Raw genomic sequence first — 12,576 nt, forward strand, 5'->3', positions numbered from 1 at the left:
AACTTTTCCAAACTGAACTCAGGAGTGCTCTAATTCTCCGTCTACTGGTACCAAAAAGAAACAAGCCAAGAGCCCAAAGGGTGAAGGACGGCCACGGCACCCGCTTCAGCCTCCCGTGCTGCAGGACTTCAGAGCTTAAAATTTAGGGGAGAGACCTGCCGTTGGCACTCCAGTATTCCCAGTTATAACCCACCTTCTGCCATCAGAACCAGTCAGGCTAGTACCTCACTGGTGGGGTTTTAGTTTTTGACCTGGAAAGGGAGTTTTTACAGCAACTTCTCAAACTATCRCTCCAAAGTATAATTAACAAGCCATTTTTTTTCTCTCATTTTCTACATTCTCTGACCTGAGTTCAAACCCCCAAAGCCACCACTAGCATATTTTGTCTTTGTGGCTACGCTTGATTGTGTCTGTATATTTTCTTCTTCCAAAAGCTAGTATTTTAGCCACTGAGAAAAATGCAAAAAGGTGCTAGAGAGATGACAAAAATGCCACAGATATTCCTGAAATCATAGTAAAACAAGCCATATATTTAGTAGGAACAAACTGTGATGTATAGCACTGTTATTATTGTAGCCTTTCTAAAATTACCAATTTGACTGATTTCTTACGTGTAAAAAGAGGCATAAGGCCTTCGTATCTGTCAAAGTACCATTGTCTTGAATAATTTAAAAGCTCCCTGTTTCGGTGCACTGGGACTTCCAGTGCACAGACAGATTTAAGACATCTTTAAATTTGTGCAAGACTCCCAGGAATGTGTTTCTGAACACCGCTGTAACTGTAGAAGGATTTATAGGAGAAGCCAGGCTGAACTCCAAAGCGCCAGGCCAACGCCTTCCCCCGGGTGAAGGTGGCCACGGGCCGCCCTCCAAGCAGCCCCGCTGCGTTACAGGCAGCACAGGGCCATTTTATTTAATGCCTGTCCCGAGAGCCGCTGAACGGGGAGCTCGGGCTTGCAGCAGTCCCCGTGACACCTTTCTGCCCCCAGGTCAGGTGTCTGTCGGTCAGCACGCATCCATCCCCAGGGAAAAGCCATTGCGAGTCATAACACGATGTTAATAATTAGAAAATGGCAATTTATTCCACTGGTTTGGCACAACTGGCTTTGAGTATTGCTCAGTGACAGGCGATTGCAGTGAAAGAAATGGAAGGAAATCAAAGCGCTCAGCAATAYAAAGGAGGAAAAATGTCTCTGTCCTCATGCACAGGTCCAGAACACACTTCTGCTAACGCCAGCCTGCTACGTCCTACCAGCCTCTGGCATCATACCAGCCCCTTGCATCACCCCAAGCCTCTGACGTCCTACCAGCCTCGGACATCAAACCAGGGAACTCCTTCGCAGCCCTCTGGGAGGAAATTATTCTGCTCCGTCCGACGCTCCCGCTCGCACACCGGGCCACCGCAGCCGGGAGGAACGACGGGCCGGGTGGGCTGTGCTCCTCCGGGAGCCCGCGGCGCTCCGATCCGCCCCGAGCCCTCTGTGTAACGACACGTCCCAGTCCGAACGTGCAGCGGCCGCCGCTGCAGGTGCAGGCTCAGTGTTTCTGCATTCAAGCACTAGACACATAGGGACTTCCACATATAACATTGCTATTGCATATAATGTCGCTATATAAGTTGCAAAAACTTTCTCAGCRGCAGCCTAAGCAGAATTGACTGAAGTTACTGTGGGCCAGCTACTACCAGGGACTATGAGGGATGTTGTGGTAAGTATGGCATCTGATTTTAAGTGAATGAGGAGAAATTCAGACCATCTTCTAATCTGGACTACTGGACCCTGGCTTCTCTGCAGACAAGAGGAAAAATGTGCTTGTGTCACTGACTTTGTTGGCCTCTGTGTTAGAGGAYACTTCATTCAGATGTGCTTTCTCTTACTTCTCCTAATTCAACCTCTTACACAGTTATAGGAGATTATGCCCATTTTTTAAGGACTGTAACTACCGGAGAGTTCACAAAGATGGAACTTTTATTCCGAAAACAAACCTGAAAGAACCAAGGAACTGCTAAATTGGGTCAGAGATCCATGTAACCCAGTTTCCTAGTCTTCACCTTGGGGAGCAGTTGATACCTTAAGAAAAGTGCCAGCAGACAGAGCGGAGAGTGATCCCTTCTTGTGCACACTTCCTGCAATCAGCTGTTCGGAGATTGCCTTTAAATTGCCTCCAGACAAGCACAGTTAGCAGCAGCACGTCTGAAAATTTATCTAATTTCTTTCCAGATCTGTTTATCCTCTTGGCCTCCACAAGATCCTGTGACAAGGAGCTCCACTCTCCAAACTGTGCATTTTGCAGGGAATAAAATAGTCGGAAAGCTGCTGCCTGCTAACATCGCTGGGATAAGCKCAACTACATGCCTGAATTCCCAAAGCCATTAGAAAAGGTCACAGCAAGTCCTGCTACCTGCTAAACGTGCTGCTGCGAGAAGCAGCCTTTTCCCGAAAATCCACCCCGGCGCCCGGCTGCTGCCGAGGGAGTCTGAAGTGCTGGGGCCGGTGCAGTCGGCGATCGCGGCTGCAGCGGCTCATTCGGCTCCCGAGCCCAGCCGCAAGTGAGGAACCGGCCGGGCGGCTTCATCTCTGCAAGGACRGACGGACACCAAGTTAGCATCCCACTGCGAGGTGGGGGGGGACCAGGCACCCACTTTTTAAAAAGCAAATGACAAATAAACAACCAAATTTTCCTTTTTTTTTTTTTTTTCAGGAAAGATTCAAGATAAAAAAGGCTCCCGTAAAAGACTGTGATAATCATGTTGATGGGAGACTTGGCAATTCACCGAGAAGCACATATTTTGTCACCGTAATCCCTTCCCGTAGAAGAGGCATTCCCGTATCGATCTTCTCAATATTTTTCTGTTCTGCATTCTAGTCTGACAAATATTTGTGTGAACAGATTTCACGTCCTAAGCRGTTCCCTCCTGAGGACTCGTTCTCTGCGTAATGCAACAGATTGCCTAAATAAAAAGCTCTCCAAAATGGACCGTGCACCAGCTCCCAACCGCCTAAGGAGAGTCCATAAATAACAAACAACTGAACAAGAGCCCGTGGTTGGTTTGCATGTACAAAGTGCTTCTTGCACAATCGTTCTTTTTCAAATAATACATACTACCTTTGTTAACTTAATTAACATCTTGAACATGAAATGAATAATATTAAATCAAATAAAAACTAACAACTTGTGCATTTATATTTCTCATATCTGTGGAGCTTATCTACCTTTTTTTTTTGCCATTATTTTACCTGTAATAAAACTCCACCAAGCCCCAGCCTGGCGTTAACCCGTTCAGTTGGAAATCGGCAATGCACTCGTGAAACACTCCGCTCCCGCTAAGGCCGTTGTACACCACAGGGCAAGCTTGCTTATCGAGCGTGGCAGAAACATCAAAGCACTTGCCACCTTCGTTAAGAGAMAAAAGGGAAGAATGACTCCGACTTTCAACACTATTTAATCCCCCAAATACAMGAGATCTACTATTTTTACATATGGTTCCCTTCTTACACTTTTCTAAAGAGCAATGGTTTTCCTGTCTGCTTTGTAAATTAAATTGAAACTTCTTTTATCAATCAGTGTTTTCAAAGGGGGCAGCTCAATCTCCTAACATGCATTTTGACCCCTAAAAAGCAAAAATCACATCATTTATCTGGATTAACGTAAGCAAGAGTTACCACCCTCCCTCCGACAGAGCTGCCTATGGCCAGATCCTGCGACGAACAACCCGTGCCCTTGTACTTAATGCACAAATGGTTTCCCTGATGACAGACACACATGGCTGAAGTTAAGCACAGTCTTCCAGAGCCTAAGACGATGCATTTAGCCTTCTGAATTTGTTTCAAGAATTGCATGGGAGGATGGAAAAGAGAGAAACGACACAAAGATGGAAGAACGTAATAGCTGGGATATAAGACAGTCAGGTGAAATGAACACCAACAAAATTACAACTCTTACTTATAACAAAATGCATGAGCATGCCTTTCTTAATTTCATTAATCTGTCTTTCCTCCAATCCACAGAAACCAGCTGCATGCCCAAGAGCCGATGGCAGACGTAAGCAGGTTACCTTTAACTTACCAGCAGTAAAACTGACTCTGTATTCATCTTCGATAACCCCGTCGTCTGCCATCTGGGCCAGCGAGGCATTGGACCACTCAATCCCGGCCTTCCTCCCGTCGGGGAAAAAGACGTAGCCTACAGTGAGGCTGAAGGGGAGAGAAACGGAGCACAGCAAAAGTTCGACCAAAATTCAGATGGAGCAGCATGTTGGTCTTCCAGCRGGACTGAAAGTCGAGCACGGGTTTCAGCCCTGGCCGGTGGCGGGAGTAAGTAGAAATGGTCTGGTGGGATGTTGTGAGCTCCAGGCAGGGGAAGCCATGCACGCAGGAGAGGGGGCGAGGTTTCCGCGAAGGAGGATTGTGAAGGGGGCAGAAGGGACTGGCACATCAGCAAAGGAAACTTCCCTTGAAGTCTACAAGACGACTGAGTAGCTGTGTCCCTGGGGGACTCTCTGGGTTCAGCTTTTCCACCAAAACATGGAATTAGGCTGGCAGCCATCTAAATGTGCTTTGCAATCTTCTGATTTTAGATATGGGGCACTATGAGACTGCTGATTTCAGTCTTTAATGTCTGTTTCCAGCTTCTCACATGCATGTTTCAAAAGGCAAAAATAAAGCATGCTCCCACCAGACCGGGGAGCGCTCTGCAGAGAAACCCTCAGGCATTAAACAGTGTCACGCTGAGATCGGAGCTGCAGCCACGCTAACATGCCTGAGTCTTATACTGCTTGCTGCACTACGGAAAGAGACATATTCTGAAACAGCCAGAAGTGCCCATTTGTACCCCTAAATCATATAAACACGAAGCCATGCAGCTGCATCAGCTAAAAAGTAATTGCATGTAAATGCAGTAATTGAAGGTAAAAGCTGCCCCTGTGACTAACTGCAACTGGAAAACCAGGCAGAGGGAGGGGAGAGCATGAGAAAGAGGGGTGCGSACAGAAACCGGGCTGTGCACGTCTAGGCAAGAACGCATGCACACTGGTCCTGCACAGCAACTGCTGGCATCTTTAAGATGTATGCAAACAGCAGTGCAGACTTACTTAGTTGTGGTTGCTGGCATATTAATAACTGTTAAATGTACGGCAGTCCCGTCCTGTAAGAGAGTGATGGAGAAAAAACTAAGTCTAATGTGTGCAGACTAACGCTGCTGGTCCTATGCTGACCTCACCAAGAGGACCCTGGGTACAACTCAGGTTATAGAGCCTCTTACTAATTTTTACTTTTAAATCCTCTTTTAATACATCTTCCATGAAGGCCCAGCTGTAAATAAGGGTCCAAGAACATAAACCAGGCACATTAAGTAAAAATTAAGGACATTAAGGACAACAGAAAGACCACAACAAGCATATGTAAGAGGAGAGGGGAACTAATAAATGCAGAGACTTCAGCTAGTCATGTTCAAAAYGGCTGGAAAAGGCCTGAGCAACCTCATCAAAGTCAGCCCTGCTTTGACCAGAGYGCTCTTACAACCTATATTATATGATGTCCGAGAGCAGCATACAGGAAAAATGTTAAATAAGAAGCAACTGGAATCCCATGCTTTTATTCATTACTCCTCTACYCTTAAGCCTGAATGCCTTCTTATTCCACTTGAGCTGCTCTGAGGCAAACGTAAGTCTACGTTGTGACATTATACGTGTACAGACCCTCAGGGTGTGAGGATTAACCTAAATTCCTCCTTAACAAACATTTAAATAGCTTTAATTAGGAGGGGGGGGAGACAGCAGCAGTCCTGCTGAGTCCTGAGTAGCTACGAAGAAAGGGGAGAGGTTTCTATCTGACGATACGCATCGCAGGGCACAAGCACTGTCTTATTAAATGACATACCGCCCGCATACGTGAAATCACAGCAGCTCCTGCACCTGCACATACACGGGATTTTCCGAGGCGTGGTTTTATGCTGACCCACATATATCTGGGAAAGAATTTTTATTCCGCCTTAACTCCTGAAATGCTGCCTTTAATAGACAGTTTAGACTTCCTCATGCTTTTTCCTAAGCATCTGTCAGGTTGTGTGCTGGCCAGGATTCAGGGTGTCCCCAGGCTACGTGCTCACAGCAGCCGCAGAGCAGAGGCTGCTCCAGCACAGCCACCACAGCAAAGCAAGAGAATTAAAGCGGAGGACAGGCAGAAACATTTGCAGACTGCCTTCGTGAGGGCTTAGGCTGCTGTCAGGCGTTTTTGATTTCCATCTACCAGGAATCAGCACTGCATCAACTCYGTTGAGCTCTGGGTATCCGCAGCAGCCGAGAATGTGTCCTGTAAAGCTGCTGATCTAATTTTTCTAGAAATGTCAAAATAAGTGGTTTTAAGTTAACCAAAATTATTTTTTGGTTCAACCCATGTAGCAAAATCTCAGTTATTATTCATACGGCTCTGCTCTTGCAAATTGCTTCCAACATTTATGTGCACTAACGATGGCACCAGTGAGCACTTCTGACTGCACCCTGTGGTTCCCCCCACTGCACCATTTCTGGATGTTCAAGAAGSAACAAGTTTAGACATACTCGCAATTTCATGGTGAAGTTGTGTGATGGCATGTTAATACCTACCTCAAAGCGTGCCAAAATCATGACATAACGGTAAATCTCAGACCAGTTCCGGATACCTGCAAAAGAACAGAACAAAATCATCAAATCTGAAGTTCACCACTGCTGGTCAATGTAAAATAATGGTAACAGACATTAACTTCGGCTAAAGAAATTATCTCGTAGCTGATAATGTTTTAAGCAAATACACGTCCCAAACAACAGTTTTTAATAGCAGAAAGAAATAAGATAGACCTGAATAAGAAGGATTTTTCCTCTTTTTCCATTAGTTCAAGGCCTAATGGAAAGGGAAGCAGAGTAGCTTGTCAAATCAGACTGATGACAGGTTTATATGTTTGCCAAAATTAGGAAAATGTCACAAAATATTYTAACAGCAGCAAGTGCATCAGCACCTTTGCAGCAGCTCATGAGACACAAATGGAGCAAATTCTCTCCATCATGAACCCACTCTCCTATCACTGTCAGCCACAGTCACACTACGTAGTTTGCCAGGTGAGCGAATAGTTTCTAATGTTGTTACCGTAAGAGTGGCTCCGAACACCTTTGAGGGAAAGTTTTGTTTTCTCATGATTTCCTATTTCAATTTCTCCATCCGACTGGCCCCACTGCTCATGACGGAAGTGCTCCCTCTGTCTGGAGGAAAGGAAAAAGTTAATCAATGCAGGCAAAATCAACAAGGCTCCTACTCATACTGTCCCCAGCGCCAGTCKGATGGACTGAAAGCCCCAAATGAAGCAAAGATTGCAGAGCTACATCAGAGTCTACAGATTATCAAACACACTTTTAAATTTCCAAGTTATTGCTACTTAATGCCTATGAGACACCTAGGAATAAAAGAACAGCAAATATAAAACTATATAAGACTATAAAAATGCCCTCTGTTTTAYAGAAATGAAATAATACCCAACAGTTACTGCTTAGAAGTCAGCATGTATCAGTAAAGACAACACCCTATCTAATGCACACATTTTTTGCAGATTAAGCCTAAGTCAGGTTGCTAAACAAGGAAAAGAGACTGAAAATTAAATATCCCTAGTCCTTAAGGTTTTATGGCCCAAGACGGTGGCCTTGGAGTGGGGACATCCCTCCACCCGTGTGGCAGGAGCCATCCATGTGCAGGAGCCTCCTTAGAAGTCACCAAGAGTGTTCTGGTGACCAAGCCCAGGAGAAACCTGAAGGGAGCCTTGTCCTTTATTTGCTTACTTTAATTAAATGCATCTTCTAAAATCACCTGTAACAATACAGGACAGATCCTGAAGAGGTCTGTAGAAAAATTACTATTACCCCCAGCAGAGTTTAATGTTGCCTCTCACTTTTTGACCCTTCGGAAGAACTCGATGCTCCATGGTTCCTCAGCCAGAGCACTTGCAAGTGTGCGGGGGTGACTGTCGACGCTAAAGTTAAAGACTTCTGTGAAGTTCTCCCAGCTAGCAAAAGATGGGCAAAAATAAAAGCCATCAGCTTCCAGTTTGTACCAGGCCAAGCTCATGCACTTGTTACATTTACAACGGCAACCTCCATATTTTATAACRCTTGGGAACTCGTGATTTTTGTCATTTTTTAGTATGTTATCAGTTTTCAAGAAATCAGTCAAAAGGAATTAGAGAACGGCAACGACGGCAGCATACCAGCACAGCGAGGGTCTGCAGGCTGCTTAGAAAGGGAAGCCGGACGGGCAGCGTCACGAGCCAAAGCAGCTCTGCTTTCTCTTGGGTAGTCTACTCGGAGGTGCACAAACATACACTAGAATCATTCCTAAGCTATTACTTGTTTATTACTTGGCCTTTATTTCTACTCCTAATAGATGAAATGTAGGAAACGGGCCAGAGAGCGGCATCACTGTATTCTGAGACCACAGCATTTTCTTAAAGAATCTCTAAAATCCTTTTAAAGCAGCTTCCTTCCCCCAAAAGACGTCAGAAATTGAGGTCTCAGTTGTGACAACTAAATAACAAACACTGAGGTCCTGATTATGCTGCAAGTTTGATTTTGTCTATATAATCCACAAATGAACCAAATTGTTAACTAGGAACTTACTACACACCCCAGAGCAAAGTGAAAATGCTCTTACTGGAGGAAGAATTTAACTGGTACAAGTTCACCTTCCTCTTCGCTCCACTGCTGCCGATAGGGTCCTTTTCTGTAAGGCAAAGCACCGTAATTTTGCATCATTCCTAAACCAATAGCAAAAAGCATCTTACGTGTTTGGGAATGGATACAACAGGAGAGACTGCAGAAGAACGAAGCTGCTATGAACTAAGGTAAATAGTAACACAATCACAACCCCACCCTGGATGCGGGAATTACCAGCGGTGACCCTTCCCTTATAGCTTTTGCTTCATGTTGGTTAAATGTRTTTCCAGGTAGTGTTCAAAGGCCATGGTCTAAAGTCTAAGTTAGACTGCTAAGTTTAAACATAGATAAATGAAATTACAGAGTGCTGCAGTACCTGAGCAGTCCCTCGAAGCTGATTTTCCAGCAGTTTTGGGGCTCCAGGTATTCAATGGCGAGCCCTCCGCCACGCCAGTGCTCTCCAGACTCATCGCTCAYCATCATGTTTGGATGCTGCGGGTGCTATGGAGACATTTCAGGAAAACATTCGTTTAATGCAGTTGTGGGGATGAAAGGCTCTGATGGGCTGGTAGAAGAGGAACATTAGATTCAGTTGACTCTTCTGTTCTACCAGCTTTATGGAAACCACAGAACAGAGGGGGAAAAATGCATGTAAAACACTCGAGTTATTGGATAACATGTTCTTGTTCCAGATAATGCAACCAAATTATTTGTGTGAAGCGATGCAGTCCTTAAGAGGTTAGTCTGGCCAAGCAGGTGCTGGCTTTGGGGGTTAAAAGTTATTTTTAGAATTGATTTGGTGAAACTCTAAAATGAACTAAATTTCTAGTGAGCACCAGACACTTCAGCTACTCTTTGAAAATATATCTTGTCTTCTAAACTTTCTAAAAGGGAGCTTATACCTGTTGCTGTAAGGAAGCATCTAAGAAGATCCTGACCTTGACAGGCAGTTCTAAGTAACACAGCCAAAAAGAAGTATCGTTACACTCTAAATATTAATAGAAAACCAAACAGAGTGTCTCAGTCTTCTCCTTTCTGGCTTTCTGCAAATAGGATGCCTCCTGCTTTCTTGGGGTTACGGCTACTTAGCAAACAAATTCGTTAATGTAAAGATACTTAGTTGAGTCCAAAGGGATTTATACCACATCTCTCTCCCTCCTTTACAAATAAGTCAGCATTGACAAAAAGAAAATCTACAGGCCAAGCATATTATTAATATTCTTCTCTTTTTAGTAAGAATGAAGCAAATGAATATATAACTCCATAAAACTTTCTTTTCTCTTAGAAAGAGGCAATTCCACCATGACTTTCATAGCATCCATTAATTAAAAAAAAAAAAGAAAAAATAACCATAATCACACAACATAACTTATTAACCATGTGCTGTATGTTATCACAAAGACTATGTGCTGAAATTCTTCACTGGTACTCAGGAAGATTTTTCCTGCCTTCATGTCTATGGCTCCTTCRTTTAATGAATCATTTTAGATGAGAACATTTTAGATGAGAGCACTGATGTCCTTCTGTGGATGCAGTGAAGATGCAAAGGACATTAATTTCGGCTTGTGATCACAACATAAGTTCAAGCTAGATGCTGAGTACTCCTCTTGAACGTCATCCCACAGCCCCAGCCTCCTTCCAGTGCGCCGCTTACTTCGAACTCTCCTACTCTGTCCACTCGGAGGAAGAGCCACATTTCGCAGATGCTGCCGGGACGTCTTGCAAGACGAGCAATCACAAAAGTCTTGTTGGTCTCTGCAAAGCCCGTGAAGTAAACCGAATCCAGCGCCTAGGGAGAAGGAAGCAGATCTCAGCTCCGGCCAGGGGCAGGAGGAGAAAGGGGAAGGTGAGGAGTCTGCTGTTTTCCATGGGCTGCTACTCTAGAACTGAATTTTACTATCACTCTGTATTTAGTACCACTCATACCAGCCAACAGAGATACATGTATAGAGGACACTTTTTATTTACAGGAAACTCAGAATTAAAAAGGAAAAAGAAAGTGAAAGAAAGATTCATAGGAACCGAAGCACTCTGCTATCGYGACTAGCAGTGGAGCTGGCGCCGGGCCAGTTAACAACTCACAGCTCAAACTATTAGACGCAGAAGTCCACGTCTTCAAATTCAGATGTGTATCTTCACATAGTTGTGCAGAACCTACTCAAAGGGAGCTTTACGAGTTGGAATATGGAAATTAAGATTTAGGTATCCATGTCTGGGCATGGATAAAGTTCTGCTTCTGCAAGATTATCCATTGTGAAATGCCCCAAAATACTAATAGGAGGTGATTATGGTCCTAATGCACACGGGTTACTGGGTATTTTGAAGGCACAGAGTGAGCCCACTGGACTGCCGAGCCAAAAATTCAGAGATATCACTCCTGGAAGGCTTTTCCACATCATTTTTAGACCTTTCTTGTAAGTATTGTTTCACTGTTCCTGCTTTGGGGAGAGAGAGGAAAAGGAAATTGCAGAGCCCTTAGCTAACTCAAACAACACTGGGAGTCTGATTCGGAAGATGAGGCCACTTTGCCTCCGTTAAATTTGGTTGAGATGGGCAGAAGACTTCAAAAAGTTCCTGGGAAGCAAAAGACCAGCAAAGGCTGGTCTTCTCCAGCTGAATATCCAGTACCCACATCCTTCTCCAGGGCAACAACTCCAGCTCTTCCCACGTCTATGAACTCTCCACTTCTGCTCTGTCTCCTGTTTTGATCCTGCTCTCCTTCCCTTCTCTTTCTCCTTGAAGAGCCATGTTATAACCCTGTCCTCCTCCTCATGGCATCACCAGCCTCCCCCCTACCAAGGGGAAGAGGCAGATGCCAGAGCTGTTGCTCCTCGGCCCGCGGGAGACCAAAGGAGACCTGCAGGATAACTTTGCAGGCTGATACACTTTTCCTGGATTTCTGTGCATCTCAAGCAGCTGCTTTMTGAGAAGAAAGGAAAAGCTTGAGGAAAAAAGGTTTTCATTTTTAAAGGGGAAATGGAGGCCCCAACACATTCAGTAAAAGCTACGATTTAAAGACTCCTAGAAGTCTATGGGAAGTGTTAATAAATGGTTGACTCACTCAAGACTGAGGGAAACTGCAGTCTGTCAGTCTTTCTGCTTCCCCCACAGGCGCCAAATAACATATAGCAAAGGCCACCCAAACCTCTCTGTTAGGGTGTATGAACACAGGCAGGGTACAGGTTGTAAATAGCAGGTTTAATATTTATTAAGCAGACTAGTGTTCCTTGAAAAGTAAATTATAWTCACCAAGTGCACTGAAATAAAAGGCTTGGGTGCCCCATAGCATATCTATATTTTCCCACCAATACCAGCTGGCCTCATTAGAGGTAATCCTTCTCCCTGCAAGCAACACCCATGGTGACATCCCCACCCTGTCTCCTGGGGGGATGCAAAGCGCTGGGGTGCAGGAGATGCCGGGGGATGTGAGCTCCAAGGAGTGCTAGGCGTCAGGATAACAGGGAAGCAGGTCCTTGGGGGACATGGGGTGCTGAGATGCACATCCCAGGGGATGTGTGTCCCTGGGGAATATAGGTCCCCATGGGATGTGRGTCCTGGTTGGATAGAGTGTGGCACACCAGAATGCAGGTCTTAGGGATGGGGGTCCCCAGGGGATGCAGATCCCTAGGGAAYGTGGGTTCCTGGGGGATATAGCTCCTGGGATGGAGGTCGTGGTTGATGCACAGATGCACATCTAAGCGGGGAGGGGGAGGAGTCTCTGGGGAATACAGGTCCTGGGGATGGGGAACCTGGGGGAGGGGGGTCCAGGGGGATGCAAGCGATGTGAGTCTTGTGGGAATGGGGCCCTGGGGATAGGAGTGCCCAAGGAGGGGTCCCCAGGGGAGTGGGGTCCAGGGGCTCAGGGTCCCAGGGATGGGGGTTCAAGGGGATGGGTCCCCGAGGGAG

General features: G+C 45.4%; 1 protein-coding gene across 1 annotated transcript; it reads right to left on the minus strand.

The window, feature by feature from the left end:
- Positions 1-1,055: 1,055 nt before the first annotated feature.
- LOC146595024 (uncharacterized) lies at positions 1,056-11,304 on the minus strand. Its single transcript, XM_085306466.1, has 11 exons — positions 11,200-11,304; positions 10,325-10,459; positions 9,047-9,171; positions 8,669-8,737; positions 7,911-8,024; positions 7,118-7,230; positions 6,601-6,656; positions 5,089-5,141; positions 4,065-4,192; positions 3,236-3,392; positions 1,056-2,575 (listed from the first exon to the last, which is right to left on the minus strand). Exons 1-11 carry the CDS (start codon positions 11,302-11,304, stop codon positions 2,521-2,523), a joined length of 1,110 nt encoding a protein of 369 aa, XP_085162592.1. The 3' UTR covers positions 1,056-2,520.
- Between the last annotated feature and the right edge of the window lie 1,272 nt (positions 11,305-12,576).

The sequence above is a fragment of the Rhea americana genome, unplaced genomic scaffold (genome assembly GCF_003343005.1).
Source record: "Rhea americana isolate MKP2758 unplaced genomic scaffold, rheAme1 scaffold_24, whole genome shotgun sequence".
Classification (NCBI taxonomy): domain Eukaryota; kingdom Metazoa; phylum Chordata; class Aves; order Rheiformes; family Rheidae; genus Rhea; species Rhea americana.